Below are 22,318 nucleotides of genomic sequence, written 5' to 3'. Positions count from 1 at the left end.
AAAAAAAAGGCTTTAGGTAATAAAGTAACATCTGTTCAATACAGCTTGTGTGCCTGCCTTGCTATGAAAAACAGTCTGTGTGAGCATTGGGGGTGCACCGTCCTGGTGGTCTCCCTGCCTGCCGCCCCTCCACTCTCACCCCCTAACAGGCCCTTTTACCACTGAGCCCGCAGACCTCACCCCCAAATTGTTCATATAAAAACAATGCCCAGAGCAATGTCGGAAGGAAGGTTTAGTTTAAAGGGGGGGGGCAGGGTCCTGTGCTTCTCCGCCCCCCCCCCTTACTGCAAACCCCAGGAGCTTAACCATTTCCACTAATGGAACGCATTTTGGGGGGATAGGGGGGCCTTTGAAGTCACTCAAGGCATATCGTGAAATGAAATAAACCCTTCTCCTTACTGGCCACGTAGAACCCATGCATGTGCCGCTTGTTCAAAAGATGTGGTTTCCTGAGCTGCTGGGGCTCAGGAGCTCTACTTGGGAGGTGATGTGGGGGAAGTAGGGCAGTGGAAAGAGGGTGGGGGTGTCAGAGGAGAGTGTGTGCACACTGGGATGGCTCAGACCCCAAGGCCAGGTCACCAGGGCCCTGTTTTCTCTTCCACACGCTTATCTCTTTACAGCTGTAGCCAAACCGTCAGGTCTGTAATGATGGTTTTGATTACAGAGGCCAAGCACAGCTGTGTGTGGTGGGCTGGTGGGCTCGCCCATCCCCCAAACCCAGAAAGCTCTTTCCTTTCCCTCCCCGGGCTTGCGGTTTGTCATCTGTTCTCACAGAGCCCCCTTGTATTGGCCTGTGGCTTCCTGTTCTCAATCTGATCCAAATTTACCCTGTGAGGTATTTCCCTCTGCACACACGCGCGCACAAGCTCCCTGCCTGCCCTCTCCTCCACACCCCCTCTTCTAAGGAAGGGTGGCAAAGAGGAAGAGAACAGTCGAGAGTGAATAGGTGTTGGCTGTGATCTTTACACAACCTGGCAGCAGATCCCACAACTTGTATTAGCTCCACAAGTTGAACAGATGGAACAAATTGACAGAATCGTGTTCACTCACCCTGGGCTTGAAGCAGCTGAGTTGCTGTTTGAAGTTGGGAATTTGAATGTGTTTTTCCCCCTCCCGGTGGAATTTCTGGATGTATTGAAGAATCCATGCTCAGCACCGACAGTGGCATGAAACAGTTAATGAGCCTGGTGTCTTCCTTGCCAGCCAGCCAGCTCTCTCGTGCTCTGTCTCTTGCTTAGTTTTGGAATAGTCATGGAGGAAAAGGAGAGTTTTTTAAGGTAAAACGTGTTTCCTGGAAATAAATATTCTCCTCTTCCACCTTTGAAGGAATGGTTAGGAGCTACCTGAAGTTCATTCATGAAAAATGTAATGTTATCACTGGCAGTGGAATACAAGTAGAACCCAGGATGACCTGGGCGGATGTCCCCTACGGCCGTGTGCTGCTCTTGGTCCTCAGCCACCGGGGAGGACGAGGATCGTTCCCCTGAAGAGTTATAATGTATTACGCACACTTTTCTTTTTCAGGACTTCAGGATGCGTTCGACAGTGACTGGGAAACTGGGAAAATCATGCCAAACAATTACAAGAATGGATCCGATGATGGAGTCCTTGCTTACAAACTCCTGGTGCAGACCGGCAGCCGCGATAAACCCATTGACATCAGTCAGGTACTCTCACTGCCCTACACGGTGATGTTCCCAAGGGCACTGGTGAGAGCTGTGGGCCCAGCAGCTGCCATACTGATCCTAGCCTATGCTTTCTGGAGACCTGAGCCATTGGGCTGGAAGAACATTGAATTGTGGCTCTAATTCACTTCATCCCACCAGCTAATTGTGTGGCCTCAGGCAACTGGAAAGCCTCACTTTGCCCATCTGTCAAATGGGGACAAATGTGTTGCCTACCTTCAGGGCAGTTGTCAGAACAAAGTGCAGTGGAGGCTTCTTTCCATGTTAGAAATGCTGTGTTGTATTATTCTTTTTGAATTCTAATACTTGGTTACCGCCTTGGTCTTGACTGTATTCAAATTTGAAAAGATGGAGTCATTGGGTAGCAGTCATTTGAATGAGCAGATTTGGGGTGGATAGATTAGGAGATCAGAGAGGTTGCTAGGAGAATGGGAGGATTTGCTGCATTTGATTCATTTGGGTCATCCTGGCCCTAGGAACAGAGAAGGAGGACAGACAGTTTGGTCTGTCGTGAACAAAACATACGGAAATGCAAATCCTTGGAATCTGAGTGGACTCACAGTTCTGCTCACACCCCTTAGTAACAAGAGCTGTTCCTATTTGGTAGTTAAACTCCAACTGCATGTGTACCTTCGCTGTGACACTTTGATTCCAGCATATCCCCTTTGATTCCTCAGGCATGTTGGTGAGTGTGTTTGGACCCTTCAGATTTCAAATGAGTCCAACACTACTACTGGCTTTCCCAGATCCTGTTTCCTCTGCTCTTTGTCGCTTGCTCGCTTCACCTTCAGGCAGAAAACCGTCATGCTAATGATCTTCCCAGCAGCTCTGTTTATTGTCTCCCCTTTTTTGCTGGCATTAAAGGTGACAGATTTACAAAGTACATTGTTCAGAGTTATTATGGAGTGTGAACTCGGTTCTTTACGGCAGCATGCAGCATGCTGTCACTTTTGACAAGGATGTGGGCAGAGGAACCTGAGAGATAGCAGGGGATGCCCGGGGGCTGGGTTGGCCTTCAAGGGCCAGGGATGCCATGGGAGAAAAGTGATTGATTGGGCCAGCACCCCCACACACACACACACCCCCACCCGTCATTTCCTCTGCCTGGGAGGGAGAAAAGGGTGCTGCATGCACGGAGGCCATGAGCTGTACTATGTAATTCCAGAGACGGCTTGAAGACATACAGTTGTTACATATCCTGTGGATTAATTGAATCCAGATCTCTGAAATTTAGTTCTCTCCTCCTCTCTTTTCTTCCTTCACTCTTTCTCTGTTAACTGCTGTCACTGGTGTTTTTCATTTTGTTAAAAAAGACCAAAACCATTGGAACCAGGCCTGAATGTAAACAGGAAAAAAATATGTGTGTATGTGTGTGTGTGTGTGTGTGTGTGTGTGTCTGTGTGTGTGTGTGTGTGTGTGTGTGTACCTATCTCAATGTTTTTCACCTACGCAGAGCCCTCCAGACCTACTTGAGAGGGAGCTAGTATTTGGTCAGCATAGGATGTGGTGTCCTCCTTGTGACCACGTCTCTCAGAAATAAGATTACCCAGAAAGACTGGCTGTGCGCCAGTCCCCTCCACTTTCTGGCGATGGGCATTTTTTGAATACACAGGTCATAGGAGGCTAGTGTTAGCAAAATTTATACAGATGTTGTTTTATTTTTATAGCTCTCCTCCATTTACTGGGTGGCATTTCCTTCAGTGTTAACAGCAGAGGTTAACTGCACACAGACGTGTATGGGGATTCTTGCCAGGTTTCCCCCCCTCCCCTCCTATAAATATGTTTCTCCAGATTGTTCATTCTCCGCCTTGGCTGCAGACAGTCTTTTAGCATTCAGATTTAATTGGTTCAGTTGATTCCCAGGCCATCTGCAGAACTCTATGTTATAAACACTCCAATTTTTGCATCCTCTGATCAGTGCATTTTGAGAGAAACCAAAGGTGTTCTGATGGGATTTTCTACCCTTGCAAACAGTGGGTATCCCAGTGTTTGTTATGAATGCTGGTGCCGGGCTCTGCCTCTTCTCTCCCTCAGCAGGAGTGTGTTTGCCCCAAAGCCCTTTCTGAAAGGCCTCTGTTCTTCCCATTTTGCAGCTGACTAAACGGCGCCTGGTGGATGCAGATGGCATCATCAATCCCAGCGCTTTCTACATCTACTTGACCGCGTGGGTCAGCAACGACCCCGTGGCTTATGCCGCCTCCCAGGCCAACATCCGGCCTCACCGTCCTGAGTGGGTCCACGACAAAGCTGACTACATGCCAGAAACCAGGCTGAGAAGTAAGTAGCCTCCATCCAGGGCCTGAGAGCCTATGGAGCCGTCTTACTCTGTTCTTCCAAGCTTAGTCACAGCCCTCGTCGGCTGACGCTGCCCAGGGTTCAAAAGTGTAAACAGAACAATCCATTTCTTTTAGTTTAAAACTCTGGGAGACAGATGAGGATGTGTAATGGAATACAACCCGTGCTCTATCACATTGAGAAATAAGAGTCTGTAATCTCCGTTTGCAGCGTTAACGCTAAGACATCCACCAGGCATCTCTGTGAATGCCAGCTGTTCCTTGTGAAAGCTGGGGACGCCTCCAGGTTGAGTGTTATTTTACTATTGCAAAGTTTTATCGCTGGGGATTATATGTTTATCTTAACTTTGTCAACTCTGGTGTTGAAGGGATTTTTGGCAAGTTGGGTCATTCCTGTAAGCCACCAAGCACCTGTAGTCTGTCAAAGCTGTTTAAGCCAGAGCAGAAAAGTCTGTACACAGCAGCATCCTCTTCCTTTCCCCTCTCTGCCCTGACTTGGAAAGGTGGTTCTGTGTGGATTTAATTTGCATTTATTTTAGAGATACTAATAGCTTATACCTTGGATACGAGGCCGAGGGAAGACGTGAGAAAGGAGACAGGTCCGTTTGCAAACATGGCTGGAGAGCAAGCGGGTTGTGCGTCCCCCGATCTAAACCCCAGAGCCTTGTGGCAAGCAGCCAACGCTTGTCTTAATGAAAATTTATAGTTGAGATTATAATAGGGCAAATCATGTTTAGCAAGTCAACTGAATGACCCCAAAGGGTCTGGAACACACAACGGCAGTAACTAAATGCTTGTTGTGTAAGGATTTCTTCCCCTGCTGCTGAAGACTTAGCATTGCATTGAAAAAGAAGCATGGAAGGTTTAAGTGTGTTAGATCACTAAAAGGATAAGAAAGTTAAGCATTTTTCTCAGAAAAGCATGACTTTCGAGTTATTTTGTTCTCATAAGTGATTGAGTGAAACAGTTTGAACGTAGTATTTTCGCTTGTGTCAGTTGAACAAAAAATGTTCCCACAATTGAATTCCTAAGTTGTTTAGACCCATTACAAGAGTGACTGCTTCTAGAACATTGAAATCAAAGGTTAAATAAATACACAGATCACAGGCTTCCTCCCCACCCCCCTAAAAAAAAATCAAAGGTTGATTACTGCTTAAAAAATTTTAAACCAGGGGCAGCTGGATGGCTCAGTTTATTAGAGTGCAAGCTCTTAACAACAGGGTTGCAGGTTCGATTCCCACATGGGCCAGTGAGCTGTGCCCTCCACAACTAGATTGAAGGCAATGAGCTGCCGCTGAGTTTCCGGAGGGGCAGTCAGATGGCTCAGTTGGTTAGAGCATGAGCTCTCAGCAACAAAGTTGCTGAGTCAATTCCCACATGGGATACTGGGCTGTGCCCTCTGCAACTAAAGATTGAAAACGGCGACTGGACTTGGAGCTGAGCTGTGCTCTCCACAGCTAGACTGCAGGACAATGACTTGGAGCTGATGGGCCCTGGAAAAACACACTGTTCCCCAATATTCCCCAATAAAATTTAAAAAAAAAAATTTAAACCAAAGACTAAAATTGTAAAGACCCAAAGACTCTATCATTGGTATTGCTTTGTCCTTTACGTTGAAACAAGTGCAATAAGCGGACTTTCTTGTAGAGTTCTTTTTCTGCTCATTGCAGTTATGGAGAATCTAGGGACGCACGTCTGGTATGGCCAATCATGGGAATTTGTCACATCTCTTCCGTGCCTGGGTCACAACCCTTTGCCTTTCTCAGTATTGCAAGGAGCCCCTTACCCATGGCTCTCTCCCTGTCACCTTCTCTGTGCAGTTCCAGCAGCAGAGCCCATCGAATATGCCCAGTTCCCTTTCTACCTCAACGGCCTGCGTGACACCTCAGACTTCGTGGAAGCGATCGAAAAAGTCAGAGCCATCTGTAACAACTACACCAGCCTGGGGCTCCCCAGCTACCCCAACGGCTACCCCTTCCTCTTCTGGGAGCAGTACATTGGGCTCCGCCACTGGCTCCTGCTGTCCATCAGCGTGGTGCTTGCCTGCACGTTTTTTGTGTGTGCTGTGTTCCTCCTGAACCCCTGGACGGCCGGGATCATTGTGAGTTTATTCTAAGGGTCTTTGTGGAAGTCAAATTCCTTTCAGCATAGCTCTTTCTGCAGCCGGGAAGTTTTGTTTATGTCTGGGCCTCTGGAGGAGGGTATAGATTGCATCATCTGTGCTATATTTATTCTGCTGGAGGTGGCGAGGTTCATGGTTAGGTAGAGCCTTTACTGGCCTTCGTCTTGTGTCCCGTCTCCCTACAGCTGTAAACTTTGTGTAGATACGGGAGGTTTTAAGTACACTTTCCATTTAAGCATTGATGAAATACAAACACCCAAAAGAAAACTTTTTTTTGTTAATTCAAGTGTCATTTTGTGATAATCCCAGACCTAATATAGAGAAGGTTCTTCTAAACGGAGGGAAAATTAGAGAAGTTAGGACGGTGGTGTGTGAATCAAAGGGTTTTAGAGATGGTTTTGTGTGTTGTGTGTTTTGACTCTTGGGAGAAAAGGGTAAAGTAGTAATCCTAACTTATTTTTTGGCACCCTTTCTCCAAGTATAAGACTCTCAGATTTGAAGTAAGTTTCATGTAGAGTCTAAGAAAATCATGGCAGTGTTTAAATTCCATGAACTATGGCATAGCCTTCAAAATGTCAAAATTGCAAAACCAGAGACCAGGTCTTGTTTCTGCATCATAAGTCTGTGCAGCAGGTATGTTAAAAGGTAAATGTTTAGTCTGTAGGAGTTCTCATGGTACTTAAGCAGTTGATACTGTCCATCTTTCATTAGCTTATTGAGAGAAAGCAAAGGGAACTTGCATTAAACTTGTCCTCCTACCTCCACTGCCCACTGCCCCACCCCCCGAGAAGGGAAGGTTATTCTGCCCTCTTTCATCCGTGCAAAGTTTATTGTTTTATTTGTGTTTTCTCACCTTTGGCCCAAGAAACTCCAAAGTCAACCTCACAGATTTTCTTTCCATCTCCTTGCAAATTTTTACAAGGCAGATGAAAGGCAAATAAAAGCTTTTCCTTGGATTTAACTGTTTGCTTTGTCCACCCCAGTTGCTCCACATTTCTTCAAAGTGAAGGGGGCTGTAACCTGATCTGCATTAGCCGATGAATCTTTTCTCCTGCTTAACTTGCTCTCGAGTGGTCCTCACTTAGTCCACAGGCTCTCCAAACAAAAGCAAAGCTACTTTTAGGTGAAAGAACTTTTATTCACCCCATCCTATCAGCATTCTTTAGGATGGAGGGTGAAGCAACCCAAAACTCTAAAGTTTCAACTCAGTTACAAAGTTGAGGGGTGCTCTCTGATGGCTAAGGTCAAAACAGAAGGAAATACCTTGTTTTAAATTAAATTTGTAGCTGGTGAGGAGTCTATGTTTGTGTAAATCTTCATAGATTGCTCTGGTGGAGTTTTGAACATTTCTTGCTTTCTAGAGTAGGTTTATTGGAAAAACAATTTGCAGTAGAATACGAAACTTCCTCTCTATGTACTCCTACTGTCCCAAAGTGGCTGTCCCAAATTGTTCCAATGACTCCCTTCCCAGCAGGGAGATGTTGAATTAGGAAGTAAAGACCATTGTTGGAAGTTACAGCAAGTCAGCCCATTCATTGTGTTTGGGTCTCAGGTGTTTCTCTCTGCTCTTGATCTGAAGTGAGGCCACACTGGGACTCTAACTCCTCCCTTGTTTTCCACCCTAGAGTGTGTGTGTGCCCAGCCACTCATCCCTGTGCCTTCTTACAGGTGACGGTCCTGGCTCTGATGACGGTCGAGCTCTTCGGCATGATGGGCCTCATCGGAATCAAGCTGAGTGCCGTGCCTGTGGTCATCCTGATTGCGTCCGTGGGCATCGGGGTGGAGTTTACTGTTCACGTGGCTCTGGTACGGGAGATATTACTACAACTCTATGAAAAAGCAACATAGTTCCTCTTGCTCTCATAGTCTCTGAGTTGGGAATCTTTTCATCTCCTCCAAAATCAAGGAACACACCCAGTACACACACTGGGCAAACGCTTCAGACTGGCACAGACGTTCCCTAGGAGCGGCTGGAATTTGGCTGAACTCCTTTGCTTGGGGAATCTAAAGAGAAGGGCATCGAAGGTGAATGTATGCTGGGCTGGGTCAGTAGTAGGCATTGTCGTCAGTGTGTTGGAGGGAAGGAGCCAGAAAAGATTCTGTTTATTTGGTGTTGTCGTTAGTGTCATCACAGGTCCTAAAGTTGTCGACTGTGCTCCCAAGACAGATGGTGTGTGTGTGCGTACGCGTGCGTATGCTCACGACTACGCACAGTGGTAAAACCACAGTACTAAGGCGAGGATAAAATGAGACCACACGCACAGGCTTACTGGGGATGGCATCATTGAGGGCGAGGCAAGTTGGCAGGCGAGGAGACGCCCTGGGGCTGAGGAGCGAAGGTGCAGGTGCTGAGCACAGAGGAGCTGCTCCCACCTGAGCCCACCCAGCCCCTTCCACCTTCTAGCCTCCAAGTATGAGAATTGGTGTTGCTCTCAACAGGAATTCATTTCCTCTCTCTTCCTGTGCCCAGTCCTGTGAATGCTTTGTTGGAGGAAATTAAACTTCAGAAGGACTCTCGAATCCAAAAGACAAGCTCATTGTCTATACTTATCAGAGAATTATTCAGAAGCCTCATAGCAGTGTGTGAATTATGTTCTATGTACACTGTGCTCATAGCCTACGTCCTTGGGTTATTGGTGGGCATTCAGTGAGCATTTATTAACTGAATAAATACCGATTCCGTTTGGAATGCCCTACCTAGGAAACCGAGCATTGGACTTGGAGCTAATATTTTAGCCTTGGTTTTACAGTCTCTAGCATTGATTTCCTCTGGGCCCAGGACGTGGCACGGGTGTGTCTATACATATACCTCCATAGTCCTTCCACAGAGTCTTTCAGGGTCATTTTTATGCAATTTAGAGATTGTACACTTTTGTGTTTCAGAAGCAATGTTCTCTTGAAGTTGAGCAATTTCCCTCCCAGTGTATAATGAGAAGCTGATAAGACAGAGTCAGTATTCCCTAAATTTTGAGCCTGCCCAAATGACTGTCCTCCATTGAACTGGGAGGAGGGAGAGAGGGTTTTTTTAAAAAAAGAAGACCACAACAGCTTAGAGCTTAGAAACCCATTCTAACATCATTTCTTCAAAACAAGAGAAAATACTGCATGTGAGTTAAGATTCCATTTTATTCTGATGCGAATGAAACTTTGGTCGCTTATATTGGAAACACTGGCAGATGTGTCCTAGAACAGATTCTTACAATGGAAGTGCACACTGCAGTCTTTCAGCGGCAATGGCACCCCAGGTGTTTGCCCACGAGGTGGCATTAAGAGGAATATCCACACCAGGGTTGAGTAAACAATTAGAGAAACCTCTGCTGCTCATATAAGACGTAAGTCCAAGAATTTGAGACGTCTCGAGCCATCTTGGCTCTGTGAGCAGCAGCCCCTGCTCAGTGCCAGGAGCCCAAGTCTTCATCCAGAGACTCCGCACTCAGGACGTGTCATTCTTACCCTCGCCTGTGTGTGAACATCTATATACAGCGGGCAGTTACTGCTCTTACAGGGTTTGTCAAATGATAGAATAAAGTTGGGGAAGAGGACTCTTCTTCCATGAATGTCTTCAAGGAATTGAGGGGTTTCTGTAGTTCTCTGTTTCAGTAACATAACTTGAGTGCCAGAGGATAAACCAATGCGTCTCTTATAACCTCATGGCCCAAGTACAGCACAAAGTGACATAGTTCCAAACCGTCTTCGTGCTTCCCTCCTGAGAGGAAAAGGCAACTAGACTAACCCTAAAGTCTCCCGACTGAAAGAGAATACACGCATATGTAGAACCCACTTGAGAGGAAAGTATGAACCCTCTGCACACCTTGTTATACTTCTGTTTCTCCGTGGATTAAGGAGAATAAGCTTTCTATCCCTCCTCCACCGGGGGCATCGGGTGGGACGCACCCTGCAGTGTGTTGTGAGCCAGGGTTTTTACGGAGCTGCTGCTGCAGAAGCTCCTAGCCCTCTTCTCAGCATGCCCAGAGCAGCCTGAACTTTGGACAGAGAGGAAACGTGTGCCAGGGTTCCTCCCTACTGGGTTCCCGCTGTAGGACCACACAGGGTGCAACAGTAACTATCCCACATTAAATCGGTCCTGGGTCCCACTCTCAAGCTGACGGTCAGATAACCGGAACTTACTCTGTAAAGATGCCATTTGGTAAAACAGTGTTCTTGATCTAGAAGAGCTTTAGAGAATGCAGAGGAGGTTGGGATGTGTCCACACATAATCCACAGAGGTTTGACTTGAATCTATAGTACGCATTTTTTTTTGGTGATATCTCCAAGGTGATACCCAAGAGGTTGAACACAGTGACAGAAATTGTAACCTCAGCATATTCATGTGGAAATACGTATTTAGTACCCAGTTGCATGCGACATTTAGCTAAATCCATTCAGAAGTAAGATCTTGACCATCCAAAAAGTCAGGCAAAATGTAGTTGCTTTCACAACTAGAGGTCTCCCATGTGAGTGGTGTGAGAGAATTTGAGCCGGGGAGAAAACTCAAGAGTGGGTAGCAGTGACAAAAAGTGAACCTTTTGCTCATTTTTTAATAGTTTTGGTTTGGTTTTTAACTTCAGCTAAATATGCTTTCCCTCTTTTTTCATTGTTGTTATTCAAGATTTACATCAAGACCAAATACGACCAAATATCATGAACAAAATTTTTTCAATGTAAGCCTAGATTGAACTAACTGAGTAACCCCAATTAAACATTCCAAGCGCTAAGTAGGAAGCTCTGAGAGGTTCTGCGGAGACAGAAAAGCAGCATGTGGCATTTCAGGCCAGAGTGACCACTGACCGGGTCCAGTCTAGCACTGATCATCCACACTCCTCTCGTTGCACAGGCCTTTCTCACGGCCATTGGCGATAAGAACGGCAGGGCTGTGCTTGCCCTGGAGCACATGTTTGCACCTGTTCTGGATGGCGCTGTTTCTACTCTGCTGGGAGTGCTGATGCTTGCGGGATCGGAGTTTGATTTCATTGTCAGGTAAGCAGGAGCAGGAGAGAAGACTTATTTTAAAAATCATTTGTTCCTGTGGTCTCTGTTGCTTGTTTCCTTCTGTATCTGGTAGATCGCAGCATGTCTGCATTGTGACTCAACTTTGCCCCCCAGCTCTATTGAGGAATAATTTATAATTGGCAAATAAAAATCATGTGTCTTTAAGGTATACAACATGGTGTTCTGATGATCACAATCAGTGATGCCACTTTCTTTTACGTGTATTAACTCAGAGGTAAGCTGAGAAATACAAAGACAAGCTCTCTTCTGGGGCCCTCTTGGGGAGAAAAGATGGAGGGTTTGGAGCTGGCAGCAAAGGTAACTCCACAGCTTGAGGCCGAAGTATCACCCAATATCCCCGTTATTGGTATTCCAGGTTAGAAATAATGTGCCCAGATTTCAGATTCGAATTCCCACTAAGATTTAGGATGCATTTAACATGGAACGTTGGTGTGAAATTTTGGAAATCCAAGCCTGGTTTGGATATTTCTCTTTGGGATCTCGGGGCAAGCAGTCTCTGGTGAATTTAATGAAGAACGTGATTTTCTGAAGTATAAAAGGGGAGCAAGTTTTCCTTTTGAAAGAACTTGAGAACAGCAGAGCAAGGCCATTTTCTTCTGAGAACAGCCTCGGCGACTTTGTGAAGTAGCTACTCTTGGATATAACACCGCTGCTCTGAGGAGGGCCCAGGCCAGAATCACCAATAAGTAAAAGATAGTCCAGAATTACAACCATGGTAAAGCTGAACAAAATGCTAGAAATGGCTGGATTATTTGCTTCCGTAATCTGGAGAGAGAATCTAAACAGGCTTTCCTGGTTCGTGTGTCTCTGATAGGCCTTTCATTTTCAAATAAAAAGAACAGGGTTTTCAGTCTTAGCCAGTTTATGATGGAGAAAACCTCAGTCCGTTGGTGTGTGGTGTACCCATTGGGCGGTTCGGCATCCTGGAGCTCGGCCTTCCTAGAGTGAGTGCCAGAGTTGGCTCACTCTCGTTTTGGTGTAGGGTGAGTGAAGAAGTGAGATGCCTGTGACAATGTAGACCACACTTTTCAAACCGTAATGTGCTTATAAGTCATCTGCGGCTCTCTGTAAACGCAGGTCAGATTTTGTAGGGGGTGGGAGGGTGGGAGCAGAGCCTGCGTTGCCCGCTCCTGGGTGATGCCTGTGCTGCCCGGCTCCTTGACACACTGAATCACATCACAAGCCAGTCAGTACCTTCCTGTTTGCCAGCACCCGATAGGTGTGTGCCCAAACTAGATCGAGGTTTCAGCACGGGTTTTGTTTTAAGCTCTTAATTTGACTTTTCCTTTATTTCCTTAATATACATTTATTCAGGCATTTATAGTTGTTTCTTTATAGTATAAAAAGCCCTATGCCAAGAGTTTCTTTTGTATAATTTCTCATTTGACACAATGTGATGAGCCATTTCATGCAACAGCAATTTACGTGGGACCCCATCCCCCTCCATGTAACTTACAGAAGAGACGAGTTTACAGGCAATTCGAAACCATGGGAAACGCAGGGCATGATGGGATTCCAGAGGCTCTAGCTCAGTCTTGTGGGGGATGCCACGCGAGCCACACAGAGGAAACTTAGCCTGAGTCCGAGCAACCAGTGGGGACCCTGGATGGAGGGCAGAATCCCAGCTCTCTCATCTAATCCAGGGCTCCTTGTTCTCTCCCAGAAATATCAGGGTTCTTGTTTCAAGCACTTGAAAGGGCTTCCCATTTTCTAGAACTGGATGGATTAACCTGATAGAGCCCTCACTGGGGTCGACTCGATGAGCAGACATTGTATACACTAAGCGTCAGAAATCTAATTGGTCTGTTTATTCTACAGTTAGATGGATGGGATGCAAATGTCTTGATGCCTGCTGCTGATATATGCCTCCGCCTAAAGTCCCAGCAGTTTACATTAGAGCAAGACGTTGGCTGCTTGGTTTTTACTAATGCAGCTCAGAAGTTTCTAGTGTTTACAATAGCTGCGAGGTATTTGTATTTTTATAGGGATTCTCTCTCCTTTCATCTAATGTCGAAACATATATAGACATGGCAAAGTTTGGTGCCTGTTCTGTTTTATGATCAAGAGGACCATTAACAGATAGATATCTTGCTCTCCCTCTTCCCAGGACATCCTGTGCTCCCTCTCCCCCATCCCCTCCCCAGCCCAGCCCACTTACAGCAAAATTGCCCTAGAAATCATTAGTGACAGAAACATACATGTGTGTGCGTGTGTGCGCGCAGGCCGCCCCTCCCCCTGTGTGGACTGTCCACCAGTGGCTGTCCCTGGCTGACAGGTTTACCTTGGTATTCATGAACAGTCCCAGACCTTAGCCCTCAGTGGTGGGAAAGCAGGGTCACTTGTGCACTCTCCTCTTCTTCATGGTGCTGCAGCCTTTATGTTCGAATTGGCTGACGCAAAACAAGAGTATTCAGAGATGCTAAATTGTTCAACAAAAGATTGGCCGCAGAGCAGCCCCATCGCTGGACCGCCCTCCCCCGCAAATGCCCCAGCAACCGCAGAATAGGCAGGGTTTTCTTGGCAGAAAGCTGGTTCCTGTGTTCTAAAAAGGTTGCAATTGGAGCTATTTGGTTAAACTGGAACTCACAGGATTCTAGGCAGAAAGTTGTGATTAATGAAAGCCCAGGGAAAGCCTTACCTGATACGCTAGAGACTTAATTAGAGATTCTGCTCTAAGATGCAGAAGCATTTCACAGTGGATTAGCTGTCTGCACAAGTGGGCTGCTTTTCCTCCTGGGCTAAATTGTTTAAATTCTACACCCTTCACTTCATTTGTTTGCTTCTGCTGGGTTTTCATGGACAGGGCCCCTCTGCATTGTATTTGTGCTTTCAGTCTGCTCAGCCATTCAGTTCACATTCCATATTTTTGTGTTTGTGTAACACATTCATAAATAACATCACATGCCATGAGATTTCAGCAAATTAACAAACTAATTTTTTCCCCCTCCTTTCACGAACTAACACTTTGGGTTGTGGAATGCAACCCTCAAAAATCATAAGGTTAAAAAAAAAAACCTAATCTTGTGCTGAATTTGAACCATAGTTTTGTTAACAGTTTTTTCACCAGTGTGGGTTTTGCTAATTTTTGGTTTACGATGTGTTGCAATATTTGGGCATGCGAAGGGTAGCTTAATTTATCTTTGCTACAGTGAATGTTCCTGTTTCCCTTTTATCTTCAAGGTATTTCTTTGCTGTCCTGGCAATCCTAACAATCCTGGGTGTTCTCAATGGGCTGGTTTTGCTTCCAGTCCTTTTGTCCTTCTTCGGACCGTATCCTGAGGTCAGTAATTATGCTGCGTGTAGCGTGCAGTCCACGAGCCACCTGAATGCGATTTTTCCTGGTGTCACTCTTAATTTAGATATTTAAGTATATCCACATTACTGATGGTTTACTTTTTCAGTAAACATCTCAGAAACTATGGCTTTTTTCTCTTCAACGTATAGTATAGGGGACGTGGTACTGGTTTGGTTTGGTTTTTTTAAACCAAGTGATTGGCAGCCGGGGTCTTGTAGGTCTATATCAGTGAAGCACTTTGTACTCAAGATGAATATCTGGGCTTGAACAAGAGTGAAAAGGGTGGCACCTGCCTTTCCAGTGCGTGAAAGCAGAGGACAGCTCTTTTGCTCCAGTTGGCAGCCCTTCGGGTCCTCTTCAAGGTGGCAGGGAGGGAGGGGAACATGGGGTAGTGAGAGAGGCTGGGGGCAGGGTGGGGGTACTGCTCTGGGAACTGTGAGTGTGGCTAACAGGTAAATGGACGGTAGCACTTCTAATGTGGAATCCCCTTCAATAGGTGTCTCCAGCCAATGGGATGAACCGGCTGCCCACTCCTTCCCCAGAACCGCCCCCCAGTGTGGTCCGGTTTGCCGTGCCCCCCAGTCATGTGAACAATGGCTCTGATTCCTCCGACTCCGAGTACAGTTCTCAGACGACAGTGTCGGGCCTCAGCGAGGAGCTTCGGCAGTACGAGGCGCAGCAGGGCGCCGGGGGTCCTGCCCACCAAGTGATCGTGGAAGCCACAGAAAACCCTGTGTTCGCCCGCTCCACGGTACGTCGTACTCAGGGGAACCCCCTGCCTGCTGCGAGCAGCAAATCGGGCAGCAAAGTGGAATCATATGAAATTGCCAATATGTGACTCTCCTTAAACTATTAAAAAAATGTCAGTTTCATATAGTTGGATCGAAAAGGGCAGAAGCCAATAATGGTAAGTGCATCGAGCAGTGGCATATATCTTGTACAGGCTAAGTGCAATTTGAGCTAAAGGGCCAGGGGAAAGCAGGCCTTGCCTCTCGCGCTCTCTTTTTATTAAGCTGCATATCACTTTGGAATAATACTTTTTAAAACTGTAGTGGGATTTTTATTGCCAGCAGAAGTGCTGTATTTTTTTTCTCCCACTTCTGTTACCTTTCATTGCTTTTGGTACAGAATTATTTCCGTTATTGTCTTTACCAGAGCTTTTGTGGCTCCGAATGCAGTCTAGGTGGCTGGGGAGGAGCAGGGAAGCTTAGCCTTCGGTAACTCAGCAAAGTTGTGAGCAGCCTGGGGACCCTTCTCAGAGGCTCCGAGAGCCCCGGCCGCATCCTTCACTCTGCTCCCCAGGTTGTCCTCAGCACCCCCAGTCCTGGAGCACAGCACACAAAACACGTGGAAGGTTCTAAGGCTCATATTCCTTCCACTGAGGGCCTCCTGCTGTCCCTCCAGGAAATGGGTATTCTAGTCCCAGGTCAGAGCAGGCCTTCCATGAAAGAGAGGGGCCAACCAAATAACCTAAATTTTCCTCCTCTTCCCCCTCCCTTCCCCCTCCCCAGAGCGATGCCTGCTGAGCTGCAGTGTGAATCTGGTTTTGTTCAGCAGGAGCCTAAAAATAGGTACAAGCTGAGCGACTTTGAAGTTGGTCACGGTCCTTCTGATTGATGTGGCCACTGTGTTGCTCCGCGCTTTGTCAGAGACCCAGAAACCAGATTCCTAACAACCGACCAGAGCAGCGCTGCCCCATAGAACTCGATGTTGCAAATGCCCTCTGTGCTCTTCAGTACAGTAGTCACTGGCCACATGTGGCTGCCGAGCACTTGAAATGTGGCTAATGAGACTGAGGAGCTGAAGTTTGAATTTTAGTTCATTGAAATGTAAAGCTGTACATCCCTAATGGGTACCATATTCAACAGCGTGGGTGGACAGTGCTGCCCACGTCCAGCATTTGGGCACGCCATGGCCACATGCTTAGCAGTGTCAGAGGCAGAGGAGCTCAGGATCTGACCCCACTGAGCGGCGGATGGGGGTAGCGGGCTGTGGGAGGGAGGGAGGCATTGCAGGTACTCTCTAACCACTGCCCGGCATTTATGGGCAGCAGCCTATGTTATCGGAGAAAGCCTAGACATGGAGTCCAAACGAGGCACTCCTTTGCCCCTGGAGGTTCTCAGAGAATGAGTTTTTCTTTTCTCAGTGAAAAGCCCCGTTGGCTCCCCTGAGCATCTCCCAGCCATCTGTGGGGTTGACTGAGCGCTTGGTTAAGGAACGGTGTGTGTGGGTGGCCAGGCAGGTGCTGGAGGCAAGAAGGGAGGGCTGGGAGTGGTGGGGGTGCTGCCCAGCCTGGGGTTAGCGCCTGGCCTGCTTGAACATGCCCTCACCCTCTGCAGGTGGTCCATCCAGAAGGGAGACATCATCCACCCTCGAACCCTCGACAGCAGCCCCACCTGGACTCAGGGTCCCTGCCACCTGGACGGCCAGGCCAGCAGCCCCGGAGGGAACCTCCCAGAGAAAGCTTGCGACCACCCCCCTACAGACCGCGCAGAGACGCTTTCGAAATTTCTACTGAAGGGCATTCTGGCCCTAGCAATAGGGACCGCATGGGCCCCCGGGGATCCCGCTCTCACAACCCTCGGCACCCAGCGTTCACTGCCATGGGCAGCTCCGTGCCCGGCTACTGCCAGCCCATCACCACCGTGACGGCCTCAGCGTCTGTGACTGTTGCTGTGCATCCCCCGCCCGCCCCTGGGCCCGGGCGGAACCCCCGAGGGGGCCTGTGCCCGGGCTACGAGGACTACCCCGAGATGGACCCCGGGCTGTTTGAGGACCCCCACGTGCCTTTTAACGTCCGCTGTGAGAGGAGGGATTCCAAGGTGGAGGTCATAGAGCTGCAGGACGTGGAATGTGAGGAGAGGCCCCGGGGCAGCGGCTCCAACTGAGGTGTGTGAGGCCGAAGGGACACAGAGGGACACAGAGAGCAAAGCTCCTTGGGGTTTCTGGGGCTTGGAAACCCCGGGCATTGGTATGTGCCGAACTGAACGTGAGTGATCTTTTATCCCTAAGGCAAGGCTGCCATGTCCAAGCTCTGTCATCCTTGGAGAACTAGTCGTGTCCCAAACTGGGTCTCTCCCCTCACTGTTAACCTGTTGAGAGTTACTGCAACTTAACAGAGATGCTAATAGCAGCACCTTTCACTTATTTTTCAATCTTTATTAAAGTGCCATACAGGTAGGTATGATAAATGTACAGCTCAGTGAACGGTTACAAATGAACATACTCATGTCATCAGCTCACAGATGGAGGAAGGGATCACGACCAGCCCCTGGAAACCCCTCCTGCCCTCACCCAGCCTCACACCATTTCTCTTTTTATAAATCACTTTTGCCTGTTTGTGTGCTTTATAAATATGGACTCATACACCTGTTACTTCGTTTGACTTCCTGTTTGTTTTTTTCTTTTAAAGGGTGAGTAAAATCTGAAGCAAAGAGGCCAAAGATTGGAACCCTCCCACCCCCCCACCCCCCAGAACTGCTTGAAGAGAACTGCTTGGAGGTGAATGTCCTGCACCAGGATGGCAGTTCGACGTTACTGTAACCAGTTGTATTATTTTGTGAAATATTTCGATAAATATTTAAGAGGTGTACACATATGTAATATACGGAGGAGCAGATGTAAAGTAGTGTGATCTGGGGCTTCTTCACTCCTGCCCCAGCGTGGGCAGTGGGCAGGCCGCAGCAAGCCCCTCCCTGTTTGTACATTGGTCTCTGTGCCACAACCAAGCTTAACTTACTCTTAAATTTCAGCATATGTTGCTGCTGCTTAAATATTGTATAATTTACCTGTATAATTCTATGCAAATATGGCTTATATAATAGGATTATTTTGTAAAGGTTTCTGTTTAAAATATTTTAAAGTTGCATATCACAACCCTGTGGTAGTATGAAATGTTACTGTTAACTTTCAAACACGCTATGCGTGATAATTTTGTTTAATGAGCAGATATGAAGAAAGCACGTTAACCCCGGTGGCTTCTCTAGGTGTTAGTTGGATGCGATTCTTCTGTTCGGCTGTGTATGTGAACGTGTGTGTGGTTTCCCAATGTACTGTACTGTGATTTTTTTTTTTTCCTGTTTTTGTTTCTTTCACTGTCTGTAAACCCTTCGTGGGCTCTGCCCTAGTCAGGCTCGAAGAGTCGGGATACCGTTATTGCCTGGTGCTGGTGGAGGGCTCGCCTGCCCTAAACGTCACCTGTCCTTTTGCCAGACCCGCTTCACATCCAGGGCACCTCTTAAGATCATGGGCCGCCATCCAGAGACCCCAGCTTGTGCCTCCGAGATGAGTTCCTTCAGGTGGATCTTAATGGTGGAGGTTGTTACCTCAGGGTACAGAGCTAACATCTGTTCGCTGCATTGTTCAAGCATTGGAGAACATGCCTGGTGGTGAGCCTCACGTGGGCCGTGAGTGTATCATGCAGCCTTCATTATACCTCTTGTGACACACACACACACACACACACACGTCACACACATCACACGTGCGCGCACGCACACCAACACCTTCCCCCCCCCCCCCCCCCCAAATGTAAGAGTGGATTTGAAAGTGTTTTAGAGACAATGATCTTGCTACAGGTAGAGAAACCTATTCATTCTGGGCCCACAGAGGTGATGGTTTGAGTCCCTACTATTGAAACTCCCTTTCTTCTTAAATTGCACATTTGGTCGTGGCCCTCTGGATCTGTTTGCATCTTTAAAAACAAATAGCAAGCATCCAATATGGTGATATGGCATAAGAGGTTTTGTAGGATATGAGCGTCAGAAGGATCCTTCTCAGTGAGTTTATATTAATATTATGGGTGCACACTTCCTCAATAAATCGTCTCCTTCCTCTCACCGTTTTTAGTGTTACTTCTATGTGACATTTATTCACAAGCAGGAAGATGCTTATTACGTACACCGCAGTGAAGAATGGATGTGGAGGCAGATCTCTCAACCAGGCATTATTTTTAAAGATTTGCTTCTGTATCAATTCTGTTGTTTTGCTCTGAAGCTTGGTCTTCCTCGGCTCTTAGCCAGAGACCAGCGAATGTCGGGGAAGCACTTGGCACTCAGACTCAGCTAATATAGTAGTGCACAAATGGCAGCTCCCGTTATGCTTTCCTGTTTTACATGGAAAATCTTAATCGAAAGGCAACGGGCCCCCAGTAGTACCCAGCAGTGCAGTGACCTCAGATCCTGAACTCGCCACAAAACTGTAAGATACTAATTGGAAGCCGCCAGGTGTGTTAATATGCCAGGGGCCCCAACAGCTACTGTTTGGTGTCTCTGTTACCACACTGTCTACCTACCACCCAGATCTGCTCAGAAATCTTCTGTCCTGATGATGCAAAATTCTGAGGTCTGCTTCCCTCTGGCTCGTGGCTTGCCCCCACTCCTTTCCTGAGCCCAACTTGTGTGGTGCATGACAGCTCGCCCAGCCCCTGCTTTCTACAGCGTAGAACTTTCTCCGATAGTCACATTGGCAAAGGGAGAACGCAGGCGCTGGCAGGCAACTAGAGTCTCTGTCGCTCACTCTTTTTAAAATAGTTTTATTTTGTCTGTCTTATTTGTTCATTTGGATGTTTTAATTTTTTAAAAGAAATCTTTGCTGATATTTATAATTTTGTATCATAAGAATGTTTTCCTACAGTATTTGTCATGCCAGTTTATAACAAAAAAATGCAGGGATTTTTATTTCTATTGGAAACACTATTACAACTATGTTTTACTTTTGAACAGAATTTTTATTTGTATAGAGTGCTTACTAATGTTAAATAGTTCAGAGTATATAACATTTTCATTAAGGACTCATGGTAGGTTTTAGTGTAAGGAGTTTAAAGGAAATAAATATTCAAACTGCGTCTCTTTTCTGCCGATTTTGGTGGAAATGGGTTTGTGTCATTTCAATTACAAAGATAAAAGTATGCCATATAATTTATTTATATGAAAATTTATTTTTGTAGTGTACATAGTAGTCATCAAGTCTTTTGACAGAAGTATATTTTTAAAGAATTTATATGTGATGAATCCATAATGTCTGGAACTTTGCTGAGACATGAGTGGGGCACACTTTTCATTGTAAAGTACAGCAAGGAAAAAATATGTTTTAACAGTGTTAAGAGAGTAAGATCGAGTAAATATTCACGCAATTGTGAAATGTGTATTAGTTACCATTTGTGAACTAGTGTGGTTCTCGTTTTAAATCTTGGAAGGCAAAAATGTACAAACTCTCTAAATATTAATGTTCAAACACTGATAGAAATTCTAACATGAATAAAAAATAATATAACTTGTTGGTTATGTCTTTGTTTATAGAATGTTTTTTAATTAAAATATTTTATGGAGGCAGTTAGTGTGTCAGGCCGTCATAAACTGTTGTTTCGTCGTGCTAACCTTGTCGAATACTCATTTTTTGTTCTACTTCGTGGAGGCATTGTTGATAGAAAAAGAGTTCTATGTTTCTGTTTTCTGACACCAAGAAACTTCCTAAATTACCATTCAAAATGATCCCTTCTTACATCATCTCTTAACATTCTTATTTTTTATGTCATGCTTAATAATTGGAATGTTTATAGAGACAAATTCAGTGATTGTTAAAATAAATGAAGGTATTGTACTTAAACCGTATAGCTGATAATGTGGGGCTGATTGAACCCGATACAGAAAGTTATTTTTCTGAGTGTTTGATATGGTGATACCTTATCTTTAGTAGAGCCAGAGAGAAAAATCAGGCCAGGAATAGCATCCCCACTTGACAGCTGGAAGCAAGGAGTGGTAGGGACGAACTGGAGACCCAAATTGTTTCAAGCATGTGGTGAGGTCAACGAACTGCAGCCCACAGACCTCTTGTTTTTGTACAGATTTATCAGAAGAGACTCACTCACGTACAGATTGTCTATGGCCGCTTTCGAGCTACAATGGCAGAATTGCGTAGTTGCAACATGACTGTATGTCCTGCAAAGCCAAACTATTTATTACTACTAACTGGCCCTTCAGAAAGAGTGCCAGCCCATTTTAGGGCAAGGGTATCATAAGCCGACAACCCTCAAGTGTGGTAGCATTGGCCTGCCTTCGGAACTTGCTTGAAAAGTGGGATCTCGGGCCACCCCAGACCTACCGAGTCAGAATTCCACGAGTCTGCTTTAAGGAACTGTCCTGGTGGTTCGGACACACCAGCAGAGGCAATCCCTAAATTCCTTCCAGCAGAATGTGGCCATGTTTTTATAATTTGACTTGGTTACACGGCCATTGCGGGCCAGATCTGGAAACAGCACAGCGATCCCGACTTCTCTGTGTGGTCTTTCCACAAGAGCACATGTTCATCTGTGGGAAAGAGTGGAGACCTGTGAACTCCACATTTGTGTCTGGGAGTCAGGAGAGGAATTCCCTGTAGTGCTCTGCCACCACTGTGGGACAAGTCCTCAGTGGAGGGCGTGGGCTCCTGACCTTGCTGAGGGAGGGCCAGACCAGGCCAGACCCTCTGCCACCCTCCCTGCTGAGGGTTCCAGGTGACCCACTGACTCAGGCAAATCACATGAAACATCAGAGCCTCTGTCCTCATCAGTAAAGAAATTAAAGATGATGTGTGGCCCTCACTGACTTCTGGAGGTTGAAAGCCGTGATGCTTGTGACAAGGTCTGGACCAGAGGAGACATTAAGAGTCAAACGAGAATCCCCACAACCTCTGTGAACCCCACACAGTTCTGGTTCACTCACCAATTCTCAGCTTCTTAGAGTTCCCCACCCCTATGGTGACAAGAACCCTCGTACAGAAACCTGAATTGCTGTGGGAGGGTTTTGTACTTACTGAGTCCCTTTTGGGGACATTCGAGGTATACAGTAAACTGACCAAGGAGTAAGACGCCCAGGTAAAACAAAACGGATACTTTACCTGGAAAAAATAATCATAACATACTAAGCAAGATTTT

The 22,318-nt window shown here is 46.4% G+C and overlaps 1 protein-coding gene across 5 annotated transcripts in view; it reads left to right on the top strand.

Annotated features, from left to right (window-relative positions):
• Nucleotides 1-20,690, top strand: part of PTCH1 (patched 1) — a 68,440-nt gene extending 47,750 nt beyond the window's left edge. For all 5 annotated transcript variants that reach the window (XM_019711985.2, XM_074330254.1, XM_019711991.2 and 2 more), the window contains 9 exons: nucleotides 1,525-1,667; nucleotides 3,779-3,962; nucleotides 5,800-6,080; nucleotides 7,770-7,907; nucleotides 10,936-11,078; nucleotides 14,292-14,391; nucleotides 14,903-15,157; nucleotides 16,746-17,295; nucleotides 17,819-20,690. In XM_019711985.2, coding sequence (XP_019567544.2) covers nucleotides 1,525-1,667; nucleotides 3,779-3,962; nucleotides 5,800-6,080; nucleotides 7,770-7,907; nucleotides 10,936-11,078; nucleotides 14,292-14,391; nucleotides 14,903-15,157; nucleotides 16,746-17,294 — 1,793 coding nt within the window. In that variant the 3' untranslated portion in view covers nucleotide 17,295; nucleotides 17,819-20,690. The remainder of the gene's footprint in view (nucleotides 1-1,524; nucleotides 1,668-3,778; nucleotides 3,963-5,799; nucleotides 6,081-7,769; nucleotides 7,908-10,935; nucleotides 11,079-14,291; nucleotides 14,392-14,902; nucleotides 15,158-16,745; nucleotides 17,296-17,818) is intronic.
• The last annotated feature ends 1,628 nt before the right edge of the window (nucleotides 20,691-22,318 follow it).

The sequence above is a fragment of the Rhinolophus sinicus genome, linkage group LG04 (assembly GCF_036562045.2).
Source record: "Rhinolophus sinicus isolate RSC01 linkage group LG04, ASM3656204v1, whole genome shotgun sequence".
In the NCBI taxonomy this organism is placed as follows: domain Eukaryota; kingdom Metazoa; phylum Chordata; class Mammalia; order Chiroptera; family Rhinolophidae; genus Rhinolophus; species Rhinolophus sinicus.
Note: the sequence above shows the minus strand (reverse complement) of the source record. Positions and strands in the feature narration are given on the sequence as shown.